This window comes from Prunus avium, chromosome 2, assembly GCF_965620075.1.
Source record: "Prunus avium chromosome 2, drPruAviu1.hap1.1, whole genome shotgun sequence".
NCBI classification, from domain to species: Eukaryota; Viridiplantae; Streptophyta; class Magnoliopsida; order Rosales; family Rosaceae; genus Prunus; species Prunus avium.
This window is the reverse complement of record NC_142285.1, coordinates 4836311-4862643: the sequence shown is the minus strand read 5'-3', so window position 1 is coordinate 4862643 and position 26333 is coordinate 4836311. Positions and strand designations below refer to the sequence as shown.

At 35.7% G+C, this 26333-nt stretch overlaps 2 protein-coding genes and 1 long non-coding RNA gene across 5 annotated transcripts; 2 read left to right on the top strand and 1 right to left on the bottom strand.

The window, feature by feature from the left end:
- Window positions 1–159: 159 nt before the first annotated feature.
- On the bottom strand, window positions 160–7576 carry LOC148296320 (protein LEAD-SENSITIVE 1-like). Its single transcript, XM_088248479.1, has 4 exons — window positions 7528–7576; window positions 7158–7251; window positions 991–1236; window positions 160–217 (listed from the first exon to the last, which is right to left on the bottom strand). The coding sequence occupies exons 1-4, from the start codon at window positions 7574–7576 to the stop codon at window positions 160–162; spliced, it is 447 nt and encodes a 148-aa protein (XP_088104605.1).
- A 10112-nt stretch (window positions 7577–17688) lies between these two features.
- Window positions 17689–22166, top strand: IMP4 (Ribosomal RNA processing Brix domain protein). Of its 2 annotated transcripts, none has more exons than XR_002528791.2 (9): window positions 17689–17946; window positions 18073–18156; window positions 18351–18460; window positions 18593–18643; window positions 19671–19814; window positions 20397–20486; window positions 20920–21026; window positions 21274–21374; window positions 21745–22166. XR_002528791.2 is itself a non-coding variant. In XM_021975050.2 (9 exons), the coding sequence occupies exons 1-9, from the start codon at window positions 17835–17837 to the stop codon at window positions 21841–21843; spliced, it is 882 nt and encodes a 293-aa protein (XP_021830742.1). In that variant the 5' UTR covers window positions 17691–17834; the 3' UTR covers window positions 21844–22166. The 2 variants fall into 2 exon arrangements, 1 of the variants encoding a protein (XP_021830742.1); XM_021975050.2 differs by having other exon boundaries at window positions 17691–17946; window positions 21290–21374.
- A 1306-nt stretch (window positions 22167–23472) lies between these two features.
- On the top strand, window positions 23473–25993 carry LOC148296319 (uncharacterized). 2 transcript variants are annotated; one of them, XR_015833539.1, is made up of 3 exons: window positions 23473–24724; window positions 24829–24907; window positions 25154–25993. It is a non-coding gene; the product is annotated as an uncharacterized LOC148296319 (long non-coding RNA). The 2 variants fall into 2 exon arrangements; XR_015833540.1 differs by having other exon boundaries at window positions 23487–24724; window positions 25659–25993.
- The last annotated feature ends 340 nt before the right edge of the window (window positions 25994–26333 follow it).

Genomic DNA, 26333 nt, shown 5'->3' with positions numbered 1-26333 from the left:
CCTGAAATTGAGGAGGGCTTCTTGTGATTAGTAGTTGTAAGTTCACTTAAGGCGAACATCACGCTCTTAAGGGTTGCATGGTTTTTCAAAGGGTTTTCACAAAGCTTAATGAGTCTTGCATGTTTATATTTGATCTGAGCATCACAGACGGATTGCATGTTAGATATACGTTTTCGCTTGAACATCACAAGGAGAATATACATTAGGAAAACCAAACCTTCAAAGCAAATATGTGGAAATTCATAAGTAATTGATAGAGTTGCATAGGATTGTGACGGTGACGGCTAAACCCTAGTTTCTCTCTATATTGTTAATTTTAAAAACGTTTTTATTCTCTGCTATTATTACCTCCCAACTTTTTAGATTTCTTTTATTGTCAAGTTAATCTTTTCAACTTCATAAATTTCACATCTTTGATAAAATCTATTTTAGTTATTAATTAAGAGTTAGTTTAATTACAAATTAGTCAAACAATCTTTGGGGACAACGACCTTGCATGAGCATCTATACTACAATAGCCTTGTATACTTGCAAGTATTTTCAGTGATTTTAACCCTCTTTGCGCAGGTACTAAAAATCCTATCAGTGTGCAGAGGCCTTTTTGGTCGAGTCCCTCACTTGTTAGTTCTCCGGTGGTTTGGTGGCTTGGCGATGAGGGCTACAACAGGAGAGGCTTCAGGAGGTGCTGGTGCTACATGTTGGGGGTTTATAGGTGGTCGGCGTCTAGGTTTTTTTCTTGGGCTTTACGGCTTGTGCATTCTAGGAATGTTTTAATGAGGCCATTGTACTCCTGCCAGTCTTTGTATACCTTTTTGGTTTATGAATGAAATCTTATTCTCAAAAAAAAAAAAAAAAAAAAAAAAAAAAAAGAAAGAAGGATGCCCCATTTGAAGAAATTGATAGAAAAGGTTGCTTGAACAAGTATATTTATATGGGTGAGGAAGGAATATGTAATGAAGAAAAAGCCTTGGAAGCAAAAGAAGAAGCAACCTCGGAACTGGATGTAGGTGTAGCAGGACTAAGGAATGTAGCAGAATTATTTCGCATATAGTTGATGCATTTGCATTTGTAACGTTAACCCCACCAGACATTGCCTGCATAGCCTGCTTGCTCAGGCGTGTACCTCTTTTGCAGTAACTTGCAAAATCCTCGCAATTATTTATAAGCAAGTCATATTGACCAAACCCAAGTCCCTCTCTGCTGAAAATGTCATTGGCACAATTTACATAGTTACATCTGAAGGAAACATACATCTAATGCTTAGGAAATGAACTTTAGCCACAACCTATACAACAAAAACATTTTAAATGACGAATTCATTTTGTTTATACTAGTTGAGCTAAACCTTTTTCATTTTAAACCAAGTATCTTAGCCTAGTCTCTTTGAACACAAATAGAAAAGGGAAAAAGGAAATAGATCTTTACCCTTGATGACCTTTTCTTGATTTCTCAAGAATGAACACCTTTGTTGGAAATGCCTTTTTGTTTTTCTTGATTTTGACTCCTTCACCTTAAGGCTCCAAGATTGGAGTCCTTTACCTCACCACACCAAATGCTCCAAGAGATGAAGAGAATGCAATCAAGAAGTATGGATGCTAGTCTACTTCTTGATTGGACCAATTTTTGGTTTATGAAAGATGAGATACAAAGATGATCACTCATCAACCAAAGTAGGAAACCAAAAACCTTATCTAGGTTTTCTCCAACACTTAGTTTATATAGGACAGCACAAAAGGCAATTGAGTGAGTATTTGGGGCTTCATTTGGTCCATGGGTCATGTCATCATATGTCACTTATCCCTTGGGCCCAATAGCCTTTTGGGCTATTTTGTCCATTTCCTTTTAAATCATATTTAAAAGCTCAATCCAATATTTCTATATGTCAATATTAATTCCATAATTAATCTTTTAATTATAATTTAACTATTAAATTATAATTATAGTCTTACTTAACTGACCCGGTTAAACTATTTGACTTTGGTCAATTGCTCCGGTCAAAATGGACTTTTGACCGTTGACTTTGACATTTGATTATCAACCATTGACTTGTGTCTCCTCATTTCATTTCTCCTCATTTGTACCTCTAATCACATTCTTTGGGTATGCAGATTCGTAGGTTCTCTTTAGCAAGGTAGTGGGTTGACTCAACTCCTTAGAGATATATACGAATTAAATTCCATAATTTAATTCTTCTTATTAATAAAGGTCAATTGAAAACTTTTTTGGACATCGACAAACCATAGTTGTCGCATAGCAGCAAGTCACGGTTATTCGAGCTAAATGAGACGTTGTGAAAGAACCTATTCAAATTGGAATGACCGTGCAATTGAATCTTTCTCTTATGTCAATACTCCTTATTCACATTATTAGATCATGGAATCCGATTGTCAATATCCTAATGTGAATAAGTACGGAGTGAATAATAATCTGGACAGCGTAATGGCCGAAAGTCTCAGTTACCTCCTTTTTGGGACTTGTGCCTACTTTTATAAGTCATGGGAGGTGTGCAATTTGAGTGAAACTTCGATGTGGGACTGTGGATATTGCCTGTAGTGGCTCCACGCGTCCCAGCAAGAAATGATAGGCAAGGGGTCTTGTGTTGCTTTCGGCAATAAGGGGTGCCGAACACTCCCCTACTGATGGCCTCTTATTTTCCACGTGTGATCTTCTCATTGGTCGATCATATAGGGTATAAACACATCTCATGAACAACAACTCTCCGTAGTGCAAGTTCCTTTTTGTTTAAAGTCGAAGTGATCAGGAGAGACGAATTCATATTTGAATTGAATAAGTCTGTGGCCTTTCAGGAAAGCAATCAACACATATTTTCATAGGGGTGGGCATTATTAGCGAAAACCCGACCAAACCGCCCGAACCGGACCGCTTTAAGTGGTTTGGTTCGGTTTTTATAGTTAAAAATGCAAGAACCGGTAAAAAAAACCGGCTAGGAACCGGGCTGAACCGGTTTAATTTCCTTCAAATCGGCGAAAATCGGACCGGACCGAACTATTTTAATTATATTATTTTTTTATAAAATAATACACATGGCAGCGGCTGATTCGTCCATTTTATCCCAAGCGTAAGCCTTCCCACACCCGATTGCTCGCGAAACCCTAACATTTCAGCCGGTCAAAAAAATTTTTCACTTCGCTCTCTGCGCTGCCTCTCTTCTTCTTCGAGTCTCTGTTCTTCTTCGAGTCGCCAAACCCTAACACCAGATCTACCTCTCACTCAACCTTCTCTCCCCAAACCAAATCGTCGACTTCTTCTTCCACGCTCGCCTCTCTTCTTCTTCGTGTCTCTCTTCTTCTTCGTGGCTCTCTCTCTCTGTCACCCACTCTCTCACGCCTCTGCCTCTTTTGTTTTTCCAGATTTCTCACCTGATCTCTCTCAGTCACTCACTCTGTCTCTCACCCGCTCTCACTCTCGTCTCCCTCGCTCGATTTTTGTTGGTTTGAGGTATTAAAATGTTGAAACCCTAATTCAAAATTTAGGGATTTTGGTTGATTTCTGATAATTCTATTTATTTTGTCTGACTTGTATATATATTTTGTCTGGACAGAATTGATTTGAAGGCTAAGGAAAAAGGATTGGCTTGCTGTGTTTATTTCTGAGTAGAAAAGCCGCTCTCTCGCTCTCTCCCATATTTGCAAAACCTGGTTGTTTGACATTCTGAGTATGCTCTTCATAAATTCATGGGTCTTTCTTGATTTTTAGGTTTCTGCATATTTGTCTTTTATTTGATGTTTTATGCTTATTTGACTTTGAAAATTGCCAGGCTCATGTATGTGTACTGGTTTCGATGATAGAGCATAATATAGGTTTCGTTCTGTGTGGCAGATCTGTTTCTTTTTTCTGTGTAGTGAAAAGGATGAGCTTAAACTTTAAAATTTTCATTTATAGATGCTGGACTCTAATTGCTCTTGGTTTAGTTGTTATTTTTGGCTGCTGGTTGTGCTTTGATTTCTGGTAAATCTCTGAGTTTTTTTGGTTCTTGTTAGTTGTTATTTTTGGCTGCTGCTTTATTTGTAGTTTACAGAAATAGAATTGTAGTTTACTAATATCATGAACTAGCAATTTCAGTAGTTGACAAAAATGTGTTCTTGGTTTAGTTGTTATTTTTGGCTGCTGCTTTATTTGATTTCTGGTAAATCTCAGAGTTTTTTTGGTTCTTGGTTTAGTTGTTAATTTTGGTTGCTACTTTATTTGTAGTTTATAGGAATAGAATTGTAGTTTACTAATATCATGAACTAGCAATTTCAGTAGTTGACAAAAATGTGTATTTGCGTAGGGTATTATTTTCATGGAAGGACAATCTGAAACCCCTGTTTCAACTGACCCACCACCACCACCACCACCACCACCAGACCTTCCACAATCTGTCCCTCCACAATCAGCCCCTCCACAATCAACTCCTAGCACTTTAGGAAAAAGAAGGGCTGCTAAGAATGCTTCGGGGGTTTGGGATCATTTCACAAAGATGAAGTGTGAGGATGGTAGTAGTGACCCTAGATGCATATGCAAGTACTGTAAAAAGGACTATGCATGTGATGGTAAAAAGAATGGCACATCCACTTTGTGGCACCATTTGAGAAGTCAATGTAAGAGTTCTCCATTGAGACATGAGAAAAAACAAAAAGTCCTTTCATTTGAGGGTCAAGAGAAAGGGGGTAACTTAATAGCACATGCATTTAGTAAAGAGAGATGTAGAATTGCATGTGTCAAGATGATTATTCGGGATGAGCTTCCGTTTAGTCATGTGGAGGGGATTGGGTTTCGTGAATTTATGAAGGAGGCACAACCTAGATTTGATTTGCCATCTCGTACGACAATTGCTAGAGATGTGTGGAATCTCTATCAAGAGGAGAAAGCTAAAATCAAGAGTGTCTTAACACATAATTCACAAAGGGTGTCCCTTACCACCGACACTTGGACTTCCATTCAAAACATCAATTACATGGTTCTCACGGCCCACTTCATTGATGATGATTGGGTGTTGCATAAGAGAATCATTAACTTTTGTGTTATTCCTAATCATAAGGGGGATACAATTGGTAGGCTAGTAGAGTCATGTTTGAATGGATGGGGGATAGACAAAGTCTTCACCATATCGGTTGATAATGCCTCCTCCAATGATGGATGTATTAGCTACATGAAGAAGAGATTAGAAAAGTGGAATTCACTCATATGTGATGGTAGTTTGTTGCATGTGAGGTGTTGTGCACATATTACTAACTTGATTGTAACCGATGGAATGAAAGAAATTCATCAATCTATTGAGAGTATTCGTAATTGTGCTAAGTACATTAGGGGGTCATCTCAACGGTTAGAGAAGTTTAGGGCTTGTTTGGAGATGGAAAAGGTTGACACAAAAACCATGATTCCTTTAGATGTGTGCACAAGATGGAATTCAACTTACATGATGTTGGAGAGTGCTTTGAAGCTCCAAAAGGGTTTTGAGAGGATGGAGGAGGATGACACAAACTTTTTGGGGTACTTTGAGGAGTATGAAGTTCATGGTAAGGAAAAGAAGAAAAGAGTGGGGCCTCCAACATTGTTGGATTGGGAAAATGTGAAGGTATTTGTCAAATTTTTGAAGAAGTTTTATGATGCTACTTTGAGATTTAGTGCCTCTAAAACCGTGTCTTCTAATGCCCCAATCCATGAGATATGTTCTTTTTTGGAGGAGATAGATGCTATGATGAATGTTGATGATGTTGTTATGTGCAAAATAGCAACAATGATGAAGAGAAAGTTTGATAAATATTGGGGGAATGTTAATAACATCAACAAGTTATTCTTTGTGGCGGTTATTCTAGATCCTCGATATAAAATGGAATATGTGACATTTTGCTTGGGTGACTTGGTTTCCGATGAAAGTGGGGTTAATGACATGTCATTGGAGATCAAGACACTATTACATTCTTTGTATGATTATTATAGAAAGCAAAATCCAGCTGCTGCCCAAGTATTTCATGGTAATGTAGAAGGTGAAGGATCATCGGTTTTGAACAATGATGTTACTAAGTCATCAAGGTTACAAAAGTTTTTGAAGTCAAGGAAAGATAAGGATGTTGTTGAGATAAGAAATGAGATTGATAAATACTTATTGGAACCTCCCGTGAATCTTACCAATGATGAGTTCAAATTACTTGATTGGTGGAAGGAGAATGCTCCAAAATATCCAATACTTTCCAATGTTGCAAAAGATGTATTTGCTGTCCAATCATCAACCGTGGCTTCGGAATGTTCTTTTAGCACGGGAAAGAGAGTTGTAGATCCCTTTAGGAGTTCGTTAACTCCAAAAACCGTGGAGGCATTGATTTGTTGTAGTGATTGGTTAAGGGCGGAGGAGTTTAGCTACTACAAAGAACCCGCAATGGATGAGTTAGATTTCTACCAAGCTTTGGAAAAAGTGGAAAAAGGTTTTCTTTCTTTTCTACATTAATCAAAATTTATAGTTTCTTTATGTCTTATTAATTCATATATTTATTAACTGTGTTTTTTTTCTTTATGCAGAGGTGCTGATTTGATATGATATGAGGAGTATGAAACTCATGGAATTTTATTTCTATATGTAATGGAAATTTACTTGTTTTGATTTGATTTTCTATTATGGTTTGTAATAATTTCTATGAATTTGGACATGTGTGATGGATGATGATTTTCTTAGGTTTTTAACTTTGCAAGTATGCAAATTGTGATTGAGATTACTCTCACAATTTGCTTGGTCTGTAATATATATTTCTGTGAATTTGGACATGTGATGGATGATGATTTTCAGGTTTTTATTTGTATTAGAATGATATGTGCTAAAATTATGCAGAAGTACAGAATCTGGAAAATATACAGGAGTCCTAAACTTGAATGGGCCTGGAAATTTGACCAAAAAAAAATGGGCATGGAAATTTTTTTTAAAAAAACCACCTTCAGCTGTTGGTCTTTTTGGGCCTCGGCAGAAACCTCCACCGACCCGACCCGACCCGACTTATTCGGGTTTCGAACTCATTCGAAATTGGGCCTAAAAATGAGGTGTACGGTTTGCCCAATGGGCCTGCCGACATGACCCGGTTTGGGCCTAAACCCGACCCGACCCGACCCGTGTTCACCCCTAGATTTTCAGTACTCCCCGTCTCGAGTTTAGGTTGTGCCCACACTTTTCGCATTGACGCTCTTGCTTCAATCTTCTACTACTACTTGCTTCATCTGTTTGTGTGAAATGAATCACCCTATCTCCACCAACAAATATACCTACAATGCACCATATGCATTAATTTTTGTTTTTTTCACAAATTGATATTCTAATGCACGGGAAGGGGATAGAACTAAGTGCAAGGAAGGGCGGGCACACTACCTTAGCCAACTGGCCCAACCCACATGTACTACTATATACATGAAATTGATTATATATAAGTGTGCAATTTTCTGTAACCATCTGATTAATAATGACTCAAACTAAGGAGGTTAATTAATTTCAGAAAAACAAGCTAATTAACGAGTACTTGTGCGTGTCTTTGACTCACTCACCATGGTGGGAGCATGTATGCAGTTTTCTGTAAGTATGGATGTGATCCATCATCCCTCCTCGATATATATTTTCGATCTTTTCAATAGCTTTTCTAATTCTTCTCGTAATTTAGATCTATTGAGAGTTCAGGAATTCTTATTCCTCAGTTAGCCATTCATAATCAACCTCGCAAGACATTGTATTATGTAGTGTAGAATATATATTGCCACTCTACTCGTTGAAGTTTATTTTTTATTTTCTTCAATTTCATTCCAACTCGCATTGGAGTTTCTTACAGCTATAGCCACCTTCTTTTATTTGAATTGTGTTTATTAATTTGGCCCATTTGAGATCCTTGTTCTTCAAGTTCTAACATACAGAATATTTATTATTTAGGAACTGGTCTAACGTTGACATCTCTACGCCGGCCTTGTTGGAAACAATTTTTTGAGTTTTTTTTTTTTTTTTTTTGTCGAAACACACTTTCAATTACGAAAGGGAAAGAGAGGGCCACTGCCCAAAACAACCAAAAAAAGCACCAGGCAAAGCTAAAACCTGGGTTAACAACTTAAACACCCCAGGGGACTAAAGGAGGAGGCACACACGCCTACCACTCCAGACTGAAACCAAAAAAGCAACAAAAGTCACCAACCAGGTAGGAAAAACAACCTAGGACGCCGCCTCAGAAGACGAGCGTCAGCTCCTAACTGGTCAAACTAAAAATTAGTTTTGTGGAGGACAAGGAAGACCATCACTTTGTAGAACAAACACCAGGGAGGATGGGGGTCTGTTGAGCCAGACTTCATCGCACATTCTCCGCTTTGCTACTTGAGCTGCAGCATCCGCTGCTCTGTTGGCTCTCCTCGGAATCCACTTCCAGGAGCAAGTACCAAACCGTCTACTCTTTTCCTTTAAAGCTGCAAGGATTGGGTAGATTGTCCATCTGCCTCGACAAATATTCCCTTTTATGCCCTTTTGAGCTGCAGCATCCTTTTGAGTTATGAGACGACAATCATGATAAGTTGAGAATCAAACGACGACCACAAGAAAAATAACACAAAAAGAAAATGACCAAATTGACTCTCAAACGCGGGAGCCTAGGCCCATTATTTATTTATTTATTGATTTAAAGAGGCTATACTCTTATAATATTCAAATATATTGTAAGTGTATAGCCGTGGCTATACTTATTAAGAATTATATTGTAATATATTATTGTAATATATCTAGTTTCCTAGAATAGATTAGTAGAATCCCACAAATAGTGGATCACGATTATTTAGCCTTAAAAGGCTGACGTGATGAAGCTTCACTCCTGTATATATACCTTGTACGAATTGCTTATTGAATATAACAAAGTATTCAGTAAAATATTCTCATGTTTATTTTCTTAAGATGGTATCAGAGCATCTTGGTGCCTGATTTTCTAGTCCTCTCCAAACCCTAGCAAACTTTCAAACACCGCCTCCATGGCAAGCAACGAATCACCAGCCGCACAACCAAAAACACAAAATACAAACAATCATTCCAACTCCAACTCCAGTATGGATTCATCAAATCCATATTTTTTTCATCATTTAGATCATCTTGGTCATATGCTCGTTCCGGAAAAATTAAATGGTGCCAATTATTCATCATGGAGTCAATCAATGATTCATGCCCTCATAGCCAAGAACAAGTTAGGATTCGCCGACAGGGGGAGAACGTTGTATGTCGGCTCAACAAGTCTCTCTATGGACTCAAACAAGCATCCAGAAACTGGTTCTCTACCTTTTTAGATACCATTCAGAAAGGTGGTTATCAACAATCAAAGGATGATTATTCTCTTTTCACCAAAGCTCAAGGTACTTCCTTTACTGTAGTTCTTATCTACGTTGACGACATACTCACTACTACAAAAAGTGAAAAAGACGACCATAAAAAAACGACGGTAGAAGAAAAAACCGTCGTTGTGTTTAAAAAGACGACGGTAACAAAAAAACGTCATGGATAAGTGACTTAAACAACTAAAAAACGGAGGTACTGTTGAATATTTTTTTATAACGACGCACACAAATAAAAAAGTGTCGTCTTATTAAAAAGGTTTTCTTCAGAGTTAAAATCTGACCAAAAAACAACGACAGCAGGTATGACAAGCGTCGTCTTTTAAAAATCAAGTGTCCTTTTTTTGGTAAAGACATGGTTGTTTTGAAAGAACTGTCATCTATTATATGTAAAGATGACGGTTTTTTTTAAAGAAGGGTCGTCTATTGTGAAGTAAAGATGATAGTTTTTTTTTTTAAAAGGGTCATCTATTATATGTAAAGATGACGGTTTTTTAAAAAAAGGGTCGTCTATTGTGAAGTAAAGATGACAGTTTTTTTTTTTTTAAAAGGGTCGTCTATTAGAGCATCCACAGTGGGGGGGTGTATGTTAAATATACACCCCGAGTCACCGGAATCGTCTCCAATGGTGAGATGTAAATGGATGTAAATATACATCACCACCATGGGGATGTAAAATAAAATGTATATTTACATCCATTTTTACATCCCTTGCAGGTGGGACCCACCCGAGAAAAGAGAAGAAAAATGAAGAAAAGTCAACATAAAAGGCTGGGACCCATGGCTACACCCCCGAATTTACACCCCCCCACTGGAGCAAAAAACATATTTACACCCCCCGGAGGTGTAAAGGGGATGTAAAAGTGGCTTTATGTTGCGTAGATACAGCTGCACCAAAATGGATTCAGTTGCATCCTCAACTTGTGATACTCGCAAGTGCACGAGCCGTTCGGTAGTATAGCGTATGTAAGTGCGAGGTCGATCCCACGAGGATTGGTGATTGAATGATCCAATTCATTTTCCCTACACAAAACAGAAATGAAAAAGAAAGGAAATAAATAAAACAAGGAAGAAAGAAAATAACTAACTCAAGTAGATAAGTTCCCAAGTTCAATTAGATTAACGGGTTGATTCTAGCTAATGTATGATTAAGCCATGGTGTGTGGTCATAACCTTGTGTTCCTAATTCCCTAATTTGATCATTTGTTGTCTAACCTAAAATTAAGCATTAGGAACCCATTAAGCATAGAAGAACAATTTAAACAACCAAGCATGTATCTAATCCCTGTTGTCGAATGTCCATACATACTCTTCCTATTCATAGTTCAATTCGAATTAAAGCATGGTGTATACTCTTAATTCAAACCAAGATAGCTAACATGCAAGCCTAAATGGTGATCAATCATTCAAACTAGCATATTAACTTATAAGCATAATGAATAAGAACAAAAATCATAATTGAAACTTGGAAACTAATCAAACTTGAAACTAAAGAAAAGAATTTACATAACAATGAAAATTAAAGTAGAACTTGGAAAGACTTAAAGGAAAATTTCAGCACAAAGATCTCATTATAACAATTGAAAACTAGAAAGAGAAACTAAGAGAATTTGAGGGAGAGAAGGGAAGGGAGCTCTAGAGAAGTGTTTGAGAGCTCCCCCCCTTGGGGTGTGTTTACAAGCTTAGAGAACTTCCCTATTTATAGGCCTAGGGGAAGTGAAAATCTGAATTCAATATGGCTAATGCATACAACACTTGTTTTATAAAATCTGAAATGGTTGATGCACTTGTATTAGAAAATCTAAATTGGGTGATGCACTTGTATTAGAAAATCTTGAATTGGTTGATGCACTTCACCAATAGATCCCACCAGCAGCCCTAGCTCATCTTCATGTCACCATGACCAAGCATCCAACCAGCACATGCTGAGGTCAGCATGACCAGCAACTTCAAGGGCTTACAACTTGGGCTTCCCTTAATCAAATTAGGACTTTAAGCACTCTAAATTGAAGTTCAGAATGTCTTCTTTCCAGCCATATGTTATTTGGGCTAATCCAAGGTCGGAGGAAGAAGTTAAGGCCGAAACAAATTGCTAACTCATTTTCCGCGCTGATAAGATCCATCCTGAGCATGGTTCTGTGTTTGCTAGGTAACGGACTCCAGATTTATCCAATGGGGCTGAATTTTGGATATGTTATAGTACACACCAATTGGAACAACTTTCATGAAGAATGTGGCCTCATTCGAGCTATGTAGGTTGTTGAAACAAAGCTTGCAATATGACCTACGGAACTGGACTGGCAGGGGGCTGTAGCCAAAATGAGTTTTTCTTTAAGCTCTTCATCCATTCATCCAAATTAGGCCTTAACATGCTTGAATTGCATGAATTATGCTCTCTAAAGCCATCATTATTACCTAAAGCTCAATGAACTGAAAGATAAACACAAAAAGGATTAAAAGCACAAGTTTAACTCAAAAACATAACCAAATCATAAGCTAGAGGGTACAAAATGATATACAATTATGAACCGATCACTTTACACCCCCGAATTTACACCCCCGCACTGTGGATGCTCTTATATGTAAAGATGGCGATTTTTTTAAAAAAAGGGTTGTCTATTGTGAAGTAAAGATGACGGTTTTTTTTTTAAAAAACGGGTCGTCTATTATATGTAAAGATGACGGTTTTTTTTTAAAAAGGGTCGTCTATTGTGAAGTAAAGATGACGGTTTTTTTTAAAAAGGGTCGTCTATTATATGTAATAGATGACAGTTTTTTTTATAAAAAGGGTCGTCTATTATGAAGTAAAGATGACGTTTTTTTTTAAAAAAAAAGGGTTGTCTATTATATGTAAAGACGACGGTGTTTTTAAAAAAATGGTTGTCTATTATATGTAATAGATGACGGTTTTTTTTTAAAAAAAAGGGTCGTCTATTATGAAGTAAAGATGACCGTTTTTTTTTTAAAAAGGGTCGTCTATTATATGTAAAGATGACGGTTTTTTTTAAAAAGCGTCGTCTTTTAAAACACGCTAAAAAAAGGCCCCTTAAGTGAATTCGCGCTCGACAAATTTTCAAATTTTCCCCCGTCTTTAAAAACCTTATCTCTCATTAACAAGCGTCGTCTTTTAAAACACGCTAAAAAAAGGCCGCTTAAGTGAATTCGCGCTCGACAAATTTTCAAATTTTCCCCCGTCTTTGAAAACCTTATCTCTCATTAACAATTGTCGTCTTTTAAAACACGCTAAAAAAAGGCCGCTCAAGTGAATTCGCGCTCGACAAATTTTTTCCCCCGTCTTTGAAAACCTTATCTCTCATTAACAATTGTCGTCTTTTAAAACACGCTAAAAAAAGGCTGCTTAAGTGAATTCGCGCTCGACAAATTTTCAGATTTTCCCCCGTCTCTGAAAACCTTATCTCTTCCTCCTTGAAGCCCTCCTGAGCTCTCTAAAACACCCTCATGAAAGGTTTGATTTGAAAGTGACCTAATCTCTCAATACCCTTCTATATCTTGCTAGTGAATTTTGGATTAGTCTCTTTGCGTTTCTCGTATGTTCTTTGTCTCCCTGATTTCAAATTTTGTCTCTCTTGATTTGTCTGGTTTGTTTACATATTTTTTTTATTATTTATGGTTTCTTTTTAGATTTTCTGATTTGGTTCTCAGGAGATAAGGAGGAAGCTTTCAGATTTATAACTTTTTCTTTTGTAGGTTTTCTATGTGAGTCGTATGTTTTTTTGTTGTTGAAAATTTGTTACCTTCTCTTTTCACCATCATTTTCTTTATATATTTTTCCTTTTGCAGGTTCTCGATGGTCTATTTTATGCTCATTTTACAAGTTTTCTATGGAAATATGGTCCAATGGTAAAATTTCTCTTCCACCAAATTTTATATGTTTATAATCTTAGCTTTTTTTCTCTCTTTGTCATTTTGATTTATTTACAGGGATGATGGAGGAGACTTCAATTGTGCATCATTTGTCTGTTTGGATGAGGAAGGCTTGGATTAGGAGTACGTAGGTCTTGTTAGGAAAAGATTGTACTACTTAATTGGTAGGAATTATGTTTGTTGTAGAATAAAGATTGGTTAACTATGTAATAACTATTGAATCTTCAAGTTTTATGAAAGAATTATGGTTGGTTTTCCAGTTAAAATAGTTGTATAGCATCATATGAAATAAAAAAGAACTAAAATGTAGCCGTTTGGGAACTTATTAGACGACGGTTTTCATAATAAATCATGGTCTTTATAGATAATTAACGACGGTTTTTATAAACCAACTGTTGGCTTTTCAGATAATTAACGACGGTTTTTATAAAAAGGGTCGTCTATTATATGTAAAGATGACGGTTTTTAAAAAAAAGGGTCTTCTATTATATGTAAAGATGACGGTTTTCATAAAAAACCGTCATCTTAACCTACAATACACGACGGTTTTCATAAAAACCCGTTATCTTAACCTACAATACACGATGGTTTTTAATAAAACCGTCGTCTTTCATCCTATAATTAAAGATCTTTACCTCTAAACAACGACGATTTTCTTTAAAAACCGTCGTCTTTACAGATAAACAACGATGGTGAAAAGCTGTAGTAGTTTGACACCCAAAAAGATGGCGGTCGATTTAACGACGGTTTTCAAAGCATTACAACGACGGTGGATCCCCGTCGTCTATTTCGTTTTTTGTAGTTGTGACTCCTCACATGAAATAATCTCCAAGAGATTGAACGTCTCAAAACGTTTCTTCTTAAATGCTTCCGCATCAAAGATCTGGGTGATTTAAAATATTTTTTGGGCATTGAATTCTCACGTTCCAAGAAAGGCATTTTCATGTCATAAATAAAATACACACTAGATATTCTACAAGATTTAGGACTTTCAGGAGCACGCCCAAAGTAGTTTCCCATGGAACAGAAGTTGAAGCTCACCCCCACAGATGGAGCATTGTTGAATGACCCAACTAAGTATAGAAGATTGGTTGGAAGATTGATTTATCTTACTGTCACCAGACCTGATATAGTTTATTATGTTCGGACACTAAGTCAATTCATGCATGAGCCTCGAAAACCACATTGGGATGCTGCCATACGGATCCTCAAATATGTCAAAGGTAATCCTGGTCAAGGTCTCTTATTCTCTGCTACCAACAATCTTGCCTTAAGAGCATTTTGTGATTCAGATTGGGGTGGTTGTCGTGCCACAAGAAGGTCAGTTACAGGTTATCATGTTTTTCTTGGAAATTCTCTGATATCATGGAAATTCAAGAAACAAACCAATGTTTCTAGATCATCAGCAAAAGCCGAATATCGAGCTATGGAAAATACATGCTTGGAGTTAACTTGGTTGCGATATGTATTGGAAAATTTAAGAGTTCCACAATTAGCTCCTGCACCATTATACTGTGATAACCAAGCCGCTTTGTATATTGTGGCGAAATCCTGTTTTTCATGAACGTACAAAGCACATTGAAATAGGCTATCACATAGTTCGAGAAAAACTGCAAGCTGGAGTAATTAGCCCATTGCACGTATCTACACACTTCCAGTTGGCAGATGTTTTCACGAAGGCTTTGGGGAAGGATCAATTTGTGACACTACGTAACAAGTTGGGACTTCATGATATTCACTCTCCAACTTGAGGGGGAGTATTAAGAATTATATTGTAATATATTATTGTAATATATCTAGTTTCCTAGAATAGATTAGTAGAATCCCACAGATAGTGGATCACGATTATTTAGCCTTAAAAGGCTGACGTGATGAAGCTTCACTCCTGTATATATACCTTGTACGAATTGCTTATTGAATATAACAAAGTATTCAGCAAAATATTCTCTTGTTTATTTTCTTAAGAATACTGTTAAAATATTCAAATATTTTAAACGTCTAGCCGCGCGGCTAGACTTTTCCTTTTTTCTTTTGGTTGGAGCAGATGACACACAGGTATAACTGCTTATGTAAAAGATTTGTTCTAATTAACACATAAATCATAAAAAAAAACATATGGAATCATGAGATTGAACATAATCTAAAACCATTGTTATAGTTACCATTGGAGATGAACCTCAACATAATGTAGTAATTGCAACAATTAATTACAATGTGCTTAATAAACACTAATATTTCAAAAGTGCGAAGGAAAAATAGAACCCACGATTGAGTTACGTCGTACTAACCCAAGTTTGAGATCGAAACCTTAATCGTAAAGCCCTAGGTCGAGTTACATAAATATCCATGCCTAATCGAGTCCGAAGTACCCTATACAATAGATTTAGGGTTAGAATTCGAGGATTGTGAACGGTCTTGGAACAAGTTTGGAAGCGATGATTTTTGGTTTGAGACTTGGATTTAGGGTTTGGAGGCTAAAATCCATTTTAGGAGTACTAAAACAAATTTCTAGGATTTTTTAAATAATTGAAACTATTTATAAAATAATATCTGAAATTAAAATAATTTTAAGTTCCACAAATTATTTAAGAAAATTAATTAAAATATTAAAATATTTATTATTCACTAAATAAATAATAATTAAAATATAATTATTAATTAAAGTAATTAAATAAGGATAATATCTTATTTAATTAAAAATATGAAACTTTAAAAACTAATTTTTTTTTTTAATAAAAACATTTAAACAAAAAGTCCACAAAATAATTTCAAATAATTGATTACAATTTATCAAGTAATTTATGAAATTAACTAAAATATTTAAATACTAATTATTTATTAAATAATTAATAATTAAAACATAATCTATATATATAAAGGAAAAGGCAGAGAATGGTGAAACATTCAAAATACCAGAAAATGCCCTTGGTTAATGCAAATATTAAGAATCGAAATTATTAATTAAATGAGGATAATATGGTAAATTCACACTTTTTCATATTTTAAAAAAATTAAAAATAAAAGAAAAATCAGATAATGGATCCTATTTTTATGGAACTCAACTACCTATTATCTTTTTTAATTCTAAAATAAATTTTTAAATTTTTAAAAAAGCCTCTCACAAGCGCGGAAGCGCGTGTGGAGAGGCTAGTTACTAATTAAAGTAATTAAGTAAGGATAAGATATTAATTAATTATAAATATTAAACTTAACAAGAAAAGATTTGGCCCCTTTTTTTTAAATAGTGTAGGCGCTCGGCTATACTTTTAAAATATTCGAATATATTGAAAGAGTATAGCCACTTGGCTACACTGTTAAAATATTCGATATTTAAAGAGTACAGTCGCACAGCTATACTGTTAAAATATTCAAATGCTTTAAAAATATAACCGAGCGGCGATACCTTTTTTTTTTTGGTTGGAGCAGATGACACACATGTATAACCATTTCTGTAAAAGATTTGTTCTGATTAACATATGGAATCATGAGGTTGATCATAATATAAAACCATTGTTATAGTTACCATTGGAGCTGAACCTCAACATAATGTAGCAAGTGCAACACTTTATTACAATGTGCTTAATAAAGACTAATATTTCAAAAGTGCAAAAAATAGGACTCAAGATTGAGTTACGTCGTACTAACCTATGATTGAGATCGAAACCTTAATTGTAAAGCCCTAGGTCGAGTTACGTGAATATTTAAGCCTAATTGAGTCCTAAGTGCCCTATACAGTTTAGGGTTAGTGTTCGAGGCTTGTGAATGGTTTTGGAACAAGTTCGGAAGCTATGATTTTGGGTTTGAGACTTGGATTTAGGGTTTGGAAGTTAAAATCCATTTTAGGAATACTAAAATAATTTTCTAGGATTTTTAAATAATTGAAACTATTTTAAAAATAATATCTGAAATGAAAAATAATTTTAAATTCCACAAAAATATTCAAGAAAATTAATTACTATTTATTAAGTAATTTATGATATTAATCAAAATATTTAAATACTAATTCTCCACTAAATAAATATTAATTAAAACATAATGTGATTTGAAATCATTTTGGAAAAAAAAATCGAAATTGTCCTCAAATTACGGAAGAAAAAATTGCATTGTTGTTATTTTTTGTGTTCTTAATGGGCTGGACTCTGGACCTTGGCCTTTTATGTATTTAACATAAGAAAAAATTAAATACAAATTTATAAATAAACTCAATCCCTAGACATGTATATATAAAAAAACTCAAACACTATTTAAACATAGAAACACACCTAAAATTAACCCCAAAATGAACAATTGTATATTTTTTGGGTGTGTTTATAAATGGGTTTTAAGTGTGTGTAATGATGGATTTTGGGTGTGTTTATAAAGTGTTTTAGGTGTTTTAGTGAAACTCCCAAAATTAAATTGGATTTTGACCCCCAAAAAAGGTGATCTCTTTTGTGTAATTACATGCTTACCCTTCAAAGCCCTAAACCCCTACTCTCTCCCTTCGTTCTCCCTCCTCTCTCTGTCTCTCTCAATTCCAGGCCCCAGTCACAGGCTCACACCAATAGTCAAGAGACTATCTCACTGGGCATCATCTAAACCCTACTTTCTCCCTCTAGGTTCTGTTACAGAGAGCAAGTATGCTGCGCCGGAAAATTAGGTTAACGAGGGAGTACTTGTACAGAAAGAGCTTAGAAGGCAAACAACGGTTGCTCTATGAGAAGAAGCGCAAGATCAGAGAAGCTCTAGAAGGTTCGCCCTCTCTCTCATACTCTATAGATGCATATGTTTGTGCATGTTTTCTTCATTTCTAAGTTGAAGTTTCTGTGTTGGGTCAGTGAATTGCTAACAATTTTGGGACATTTTGTTTTCTTGCAGAGGGAAAACCAATACCCACTGAGCTTCGAAATGAGGAAGCTGCCCTTCGTCAAGAAATTGATCTGGAGGACGAAAACACTGCCGGTATGGGTCTATGGAAGTTCTTTAGTGAATGATAAATTATTTGTGAAAGTTCTTGTTTATATATCAAAGTGCTAAATTTCTTGTGTGTTTGGTAATTTATCATATTCTGGACGATACTTTGAAGTTTGAAGGTGTTTTAGTTTTTCAATTGATTATGCTGTTGATTCTTCATGATTTTTGTTTCTGAATCCTAGTGCCAAGGTCACATATTGATGATGAGTATGCAAACGCATCACAGAGGGACCCCAAAATTTTACTAACTACTTCCAGGGATCCGAGTGCTCCGCTGATACAATTTGCAAAGGTTGGCATAGCTTCTTTATTTTCGTATCATACAATTTTTTCACCTAGCTGCACTTCTCGTGTTCACTTTGGTGGGTATCATGCAAGGCTGGCGTTGATTATTGATTATGGTTCAATGACACCGTTGTTGCAGGAACTGAAACTTGTTTTTCCCAATGCACAACAAATGAATCGTGGTGGCCAGGTTGGTGCACCATTTTTCCTATCTTTTTCTACTTATGTTTTCCTCTCTTTTTGGTTATACTTAAATCCAAAGTTGCTTCATGATGCATTTGGACTGCACGGTAGTTTCCAAGTTTTGTTATTAGTGTTCTTATCTGAAGATCTGAGATATAAGAGATCAATTTAAATCCAGAAATATGCAGTACACCTTTGTATGATAAAGATACTTGGAAAAAGTATTTAGCTTTTCATTTGCAAGATCCTGAATTAGTTACAGTTAGTGTGGACTGCGGACTAGCTAAAACATTGTGTACAAGCATAGGAAAATAAGATTGGTAGCTGGCTAAGGCCACTTAGTTACGCTCTTTTAATTGCTGCACATCTGGTAAGAACACTTGTATAAGCTAATATTTCCCATTTTGTTCATAATTCCGGAATGTCAGTAGATAATATCTTAGCTTTGAGATAAAAATAAAGATAAAAAGAAAAAATAAGATAAGGAAAATAGAAAATCTGAAAGAGGATAAAAAGATGGAGATCATTTTTTCCCACTCAAAGAGCCTTCTAACCATTAACGAATTCTTGACTCCATCAAAAGCTATGTCATTTCAATCTAATTGCTGACACGAGAAAATAGATGGACCTCTACTCTGAACTTATTTGCAATATATATATTTTTCTGCGTCATGCTGTTTGATCCCTTCTTATGAATCAACCATGCATTGCCTGACATTGAGTTATTGGAAGATGTTTTCTGTGTATTCAGTATGTTAAATCTTGTGTGTGATTTTTTGTGTTTTACATTGTTTATCAATTGTTGTGTTACAATTTATATATAGATTGAACCCTTTACTCCAGAATATAAGTAACTGCTTAGGTTCTTTTTGATATTTTCGTCTTTTTCTTATTCTTGCAATGTATTAATCGAAAGAGTTGGTACCTCCTGACAACCTTTCAAATTTAAGGACATACCTGCCTGGCTCTGAAGCTTTGCTCCTTTTACATAGTAGAGCATACATTTATTTCTTTCTTTCTTTCAAATCCTGCAGGTTATTTCTGAAATCATTGAAACTTGCCGTGCACACGATTTTACAGATGTTGTGTTGGTTCATGAGCATCGTGGTGTACCAGATGGCTTGATTATAAGCCACCTTCCTTTTGGTCCAACAGCTTATTTTCAACTACTCAATGTGGTAAGTAGTGTGATAATCTTTACGTTAATGTAGGACAAGCATCTTGGTATTAAGACTGATGTAGTACAGCAGAAAAGAAATCCAGACAACAGTAAATTTCTAGGGATCTTCAGCAGCAAAACTTAGGAAAAAGTGAGGAAAGGATACAATTATAAACAGTGAAAGGCACACAAGGTCTAAAGGTTTGAATTAGGCTAGAAAGGGTTTAGTTTTATTGCTGTCAGGAATTGGAAATTTTTTGGTTACTGGAAACAACTCTTTGAAAAGAGATGGGTTTGGGTCTTCAAATTTGTGATTTTCAAGGGTAGATTATGCTTATAAAATGTCTGGTTGATGACAGAACGTGATATAATAAAAAAATAAAAATAAAAGCAGTAGCTTCCTAGTGCAAAGAAATATAGACGGATTGACCGTGATAATTGTAGAATGCCAATCATGAAGAACATTGAAATTAAATCATTTTTTATGAATTAATTAATGTTTTTTTTTTCATGACATTGCTTTTGAGAACTTTTCATGCCTACTGGATCTATGCTTTGACTTATTAATATGGGCATTCAGCTAATAGTATTTCACTTCTAGGTTACAAGACATGACATCAAAGATAAGAAAACCATGGGAACGATGCCTCAGGTTTATCCACATTTGATTCTCAACAATTTCACGACTAAGGTATCATACCTCAATTAAAGATTTCAGCGTATTGTTTGCTCAATTTACTCAGTTTACTCTGTATATTATGCCAAGATATATTAGAACCAATGATCTAATAAAAATATATAACCCCTGGGACATGGTTGACAGAACATTTTAGAGATCAGGATCATTAATTGTAATTATTTTCCGAAGAAACCAGTTGCAGTTATTTATGACTTACCTACCACCTATTAAAATCATGGAGGTGTTTCACTGTTGGAAGCACATGGTATCCCACTTGGTTGCTTTCCCTGTAATAATCATTCTTATTTTTTCTAATTCCTATACTCCTGCTACACATCTTAATCTTATGTAAAATTATATCACTCCATATTTTTGAGTTGCCCCTATCAATTTCGTATTCAGTGTTTTATTATATATATAATATTCTTTTCTTGATTGTTAATAGTTGGGTGAGAGGACAGCAAATATTTTAAAGCATCTCTTTCCAGTGCCAAAGCAGGACACGAAACGCATAATCACTTTCGCCAATCAGTCTGACTACATTTCATTCAGGTTGGTTGTTTGTCACATATCTGTAACTATCAGACCCAAATAAATTTGCTTACAAGGGATAGCCATATTCTTAGGCTTTGACTCCTAAGACTCCTAGGAAAGCAAAAAGAGACGTTAAATTTGAAAGGCATGTTCGACCTATTTATTATTATTATTATTATTATTTATTGACCAACATTTACATTGCCATGATATTTCTGTTTAGACAAATAAGTGCACATGCATTGCTTTCATTTCCCATTGACAGTTTGAAGAACATACAGGCATCATACTTATGAGAAGCACGGAGGCCCTAAATCTGTTGAGCTGAAGGAGGTTGGTCCTCGGTTTGAATTGAGGCTTTTTAAGGTTAGTACTTCACCCTTCATTTTATCTTCATTCTGAGAAATTTGTGTGTTGCAATGATATCACTTGTGCTTTGTTTTGCATTCACATGGTGGATGTGGTTGATGTTCTCTGGATAACAGTTAAAAAATTGTGTTTGCAAAGGATCCACTAGTGTAGTGGTTTGGAGCAATTGCTCCCTCGGGGAAGGTCCTAGGTTCGAGTCCTAGCATCTATGTAGTGTGTGTGAGTTTAGTATGTTATCGCCCCTCCCAATAGGAAAGGTCCCAAAAAAAAAGTTGTGTTTAATTATTTGAGGTATTTCTGTGTTTATGACTAGTAGACTGTTTAATAGTTCACACTTGTTTATACCTTCTTTGCTTTTGTGTTGCAGATTAAGTTAGGAACAGTGGATCAGAATGAAGCCCAGACTGAATGGGTTATCAGACCATACATGAACACAGCCAAGAAACAGAAGTTTATGGGGGATTGATAAACTACTATTTTTACCTACAATTTTGGTAACTAGTCCTTTGTATGATTCAACCAGCTGACCTCTTTTGGGCTCATTGATACAATCATCAGACTATCCAGCCTCTTAATCTTTTTCTGATTTTTCTTCAGTGTGACTATTTTCCCGATTTCTTCGAAACTAGGGTATGTTAGTAATTTTCATTTGTTTTTGTGCTTCTTTTAAATTAAAAGAAACAGATGAGGGCCGTTGTGTAGAAATAACACAAGGTTCTGAAACTAAAAGCTGAAAACAGTTGTAAAAAGTTGTCTTAATTTTATCTGCATTCACTCTTTTCTTCTTCATCTCTAAATGATTTTGTTATATTTCTTTTTTCTTTAATTAAAACGAAAAAATGGCAGTTACCCCAGCAGTTGAGATCATGCATTCGAATACCCATATCACCTATGTTTTACAATAAGACTAACTTTCATTTTCGTAGTGTGCTTTCAATGTGTTACCAAACGCCCTTTGCTTGACATGACTTTATTTGTGGACTTAAGATGGAGATATTCGGCAAGGATCCACTAGTGTAGTGGTTTGAAGTATTTACTTCCTCAGGCAAGGTCCTAAGATCAAGTCCTAGTATCCGTGTAGTATGTGTGAGTTTAGCATACTATCGCCTCTCTTAATAGAAATGTCTTTAAAAATAAAAAATAAAAAAGATGGATATATTCGGGAAATTATAACAGGTTTGCTAAAGTCATTGATTTCTCCAAAGATGGGGATTGCAACGCTGGCTTGCTGCCTAGAATAAAGGCGCTCATAGAGCGAAGGAAGACTCGAGTGATGAGAGGTTGGAGGAGGTGAGTATGTGACATACATAAACGTTGGAGAAGGCTTTTGCCTGTTTAGCTTCCCATTGTGATGTCACTATAAGAGCATCTCCAATAGTAGTAGCAAATTAAACCTTTCAAATTAAAGTGTGTTGGCTTATGTGGCAATTTGAAAATGTTGATTTGCTACTTGAATAACTTTTGCTCCAACAGACTCTTCAATTCAATTAATGGAATATCAGGAAAAAGAATGAAAAATATGAAACCATGTTAAAAATGTCTATGTATTTATTATATATAAAAAAACATGTTTTTAACATTTTCAAAATAGGTTTTGTTTTTCCAAAGTAAAATTAAATGTTTTGAAGAGCCAAACTCAACTTACCAGTCCTAAAGAGAGAGAAAGTGGTTGCAACTTTGATAACTGAGTTTGACAAGGCTGTTAAAGAGATTTTTTATGATATGACTCACCTATTTAAGCATCCCAAAGTGGTTGAAGAGGCTATTGGAGATGCTTTAAGTCACTAGTGAGTTGACCAGATTTTTGACATCTCCAATTAGCCTTGAAAGTCTACAAAAGTTATTTACTTAACAAATTCTTTAAAAGTCATTAACTTTTTGGATACCCTCATTAGAGTTTTTAATTCTATGAAAGTCTTTAATTCTCCACAAAAGTATGTACTAAATGATCCCCTTAATTGGATTTTTTATTGTTACCTATTATGTATAATGTCCTTATTTAAGTTGGATACGAATCCTTTGCTCTAATTTTATCTGCCATGATCTGCTTGATTTTTTTGTCATGTACACGCCACCTCATTAAAACTTAATCTGAGAGATTTAAACTTAACACATCATCCTTAAAATTGAAACCCAATTTACTCCTAATTAAAAATTGAAAAATGCCATAAACTCTAACATTTGTAGAACACTTGTAAACATGGAGAAAACCATATTTTAAATTGCTTTTTTCTTTTCTTCAGGTTGTCGCTCTCTCGCTAGCGAGGAGAGCCATGCGATATTTCTAGGGTTTTTTCCCTTCCACGTCCAGTCGTCACCGTCGTCCAATGCGTTACTTCTAATTGCGTCGATCTCGTTCCTGTCTTTCTCTCCGTTCTCGAGTGGTAGTTTCCTTTGCGTGTCGCCTGGTCCTTTTTGGCTTCGAGGCGGTGACATCGTCTGGTCCTTTTGGTTTCGAGGCGGCGGTGGTTCGATCAATTATTTCTAGGTTGATTTGGGTTCACTATACTCGCATCGTCACTGCGTTCTCTGTCGTTCCACTTGCCTTTGGGTTTGGATTGGGTCATCGTTGGCACTTCCAGAGGCTGCCTTTGCCATGATCATTCTTGACGCGACCTCTCCATTTAGATGCCCAGCCACGACTGCTGCACCTGTATCAGGTCTGGGGCTTCTGCCCATGGCTGTGACTCAAAGGGTAACTTTTGGAAGGATGTGGCGGGGTGCGGACGCCGTCTTTGTTGAAGGAATTGCGTTGTGTAGTTTCTGGTTGTTGGGTGTCATCTCTGTACAGGCCCGGCCCTGGCCAGGGGCAAACAGTGCGATCGCCCTGGGCCCAATATTCAGAGGGGCCCAAAATTTTTTTTTTTAGTAAGTATTATATTAGATTATTATAACTATTAACTAATTTAATATTTTGAAAAGAAAAAAAAAGACCAACGATGGTCTGTTTCACTCTTCAAGAAGAAGAATATTTGGATCTATTCCATTCCACTGCTCAAGAAAAAGAACATTTGCATCTGTTCCATTCCACTGCTCAAGAAGAACATCTGTTCCACTCCTCAAGAAGAAGAACGTTGCATCTGTTCTACTCCTCCAGTTCGTCGCTTTTGCTGGTGCTTCTTATTCTTCTTCTTATTCTTCCTCTTCCTCTACAGAATTTTGAATCCCCTTCATTTCATCTAAGCCTCTCTCTCTCCTACAAGTTACAAAGTTGTGAATCCCCTTCATCTCATCTCATCTAAGCCTCTCTCCTACAAGTTACAAAGTTGTGAATCCCTAAATTAATTTTTCTGTTGGTAGATTGGGGAGATTCCAAAATCCAAAGTGTGGGCTTTTATCAATTGAAGGTAATTTTTTTATGATTTGATATATCAAATGAAAAGGGAAATATGATTTTTTTTTGTTTGTTTGTAGATTTGTGAACTCATGAAATTACATATTCTCTTTGCAGGGATTCTTTTAAGCTCTAATTGATTGCAAATTTGTTTATGTGGAGAGCGATTTCTCAAAGGGGGTTTCTCAAATTCCAGGTTATGTTGTTTTTTATTTATTCTTTGAAGTATTAAAATTGCATTGGCTTTCCTTGTATTGTTTCTGTTTTCGGTGTAACAATGTTCCCTAAGAAACACCCATCTGGAAGTCAGAAAAGAAAAAAAAAAAGACAGAGAGAAGATTTAACTCAATCTCAAAAGGGTGCTCTGGATAAATTTTTTCAAAACAAAACAAATAGTTCACTTGATAACTCAACTGAAGATTTAGTCAATGAATCTGAGCAGCAAAATCATGTTGAAGAAATTGTAGGAGTTAACTTCATTGGGTGATGAGGAATTGAAAAATTGTTGTCTGAAGCTTGAAACTACTTTAAGAAATGGTGAGTCTTCTGATGTTGATGCAAGTGATTTGTTTTCAGAGTTACAGGTGCTGCAATATCTTTTACCATCAGCAGTAAACACAACACTTGAAATTGTAGAGTTTGTAAAAGATATGGATTGTTTTCCAAATGTTTTGATTGCCTATAGAATACTATTGACTGTACCTGTGACTGTAGCATCTGCAGAAAGAAGCTTTTCTAAATTAAAATTATTGAAATCTTACTTGAGGTCTACCATGTCACAAGAAAGGCTAAATGGGCTAGCAATCTTATCCATTGAAAAGGAGATGTTAGAAAAGCTTGAATTTGAAAGCATCATTGAGGATTTTGCTTCTCAAAATGCAAGAAGAAAATCATTTACATAATACCTTTTCAGTTGTGATTTTGTTGTTTTTCACCTTATCTTGCAGGTGGTGATGTTGATATTTTGCTGGTTGCTGAGGATGCAAAGAGATTCAAGTAGGCTGCTGCACTTTGCTTTGGCTATTGAGAATGTAAAGACATTTTTGTTTTGCTGGTTGCTAAGGATGCAAAAGGGTTTCATATAGATTGATGTTATTTTGCTTAGGCTATTCAGCATGTAGAGAATTTTTTTCTTTTGGTTGGTTGCTTGTTGGTGGATGAAAAAGAACTTATTTTGCTGGATGAAAAAGAACTTATTGAATTGTTATAAGTATTTATCTTGTTTATACATTGTAGCCTTTTATTCTAAATTTTAATATATTGAAGTTTGAATCGATGGACAGATTAGATCTTGGTTGAAAAATAAGAGAGTTATCACTAAGTTTAAATATATATAGGGCCTAATTTTTACTTTTGCCCTGGGCCCTGAAAAATTCAGGACCGGCACTGTCTCTGTACCTACCTGTACGAGTTTGTCTATTTTTTCTGTGATGAGGGCTAGGGAACTAAGTGGTGATCAAGTCCTTACTGTTCTTGAGCAATCTTTCTGGAGACTTGTGCTCACTAGTTTTTCTAGTGAGTGTCGAATTTGCGTTCTAGGTTTTGTTGATAAGGCAAAGGAGACCATCCTGGAGGGGTCTCCCAAGTCTCCTTGATGTGCTCGCTGGAATGTTTGTGGGCTT

Bases quoted from the DNA above. Each gene is read 5' to 3' on its own strand.
- LOC148296320 (XM_088248479.1), bottom strand. From the start codon at position 7,576: ATGGATCACATCCATACTTACAGAAAACTGCATACATGCTCCCACCAT. The intron at 7,252-7,527 runs GTGAGTGAGTCA...GGTGCATTGTAG, and splicing joins GCATACATGCTCCCACCATG to GTATATTTGTTGGTGGAGAT. The intron at 218-990 runs GTTGCTTCTTCT...TTTGCTTTGAAG, and splicing joins CACCTACATCCAGTTCCGAG to GTTTGGTTTTCCTAATGTAT.
- IMP4 (XM_021975050.2), top strand. From the start codon at position 17,835: ATGCTGCGCCGGAAAATTAGGTTAACGAGGGAGTACTTGTACAGAAAG. The intron at 18,644-19,670 runs GTTGGTGCACCA...CAAATCCTGCAG, and splicing joins AAATGAATCGTGGTGGCCAG to GTTATTTCTGAAATCATTGA. The intron at 21,375-21,744 runs GTTAGTACTTCA...TTTGTGTTGCAG, and splicing joins TTGAATTGAGGCTTTTTAAG to ATTAAGTTAGGAACAGTGGA.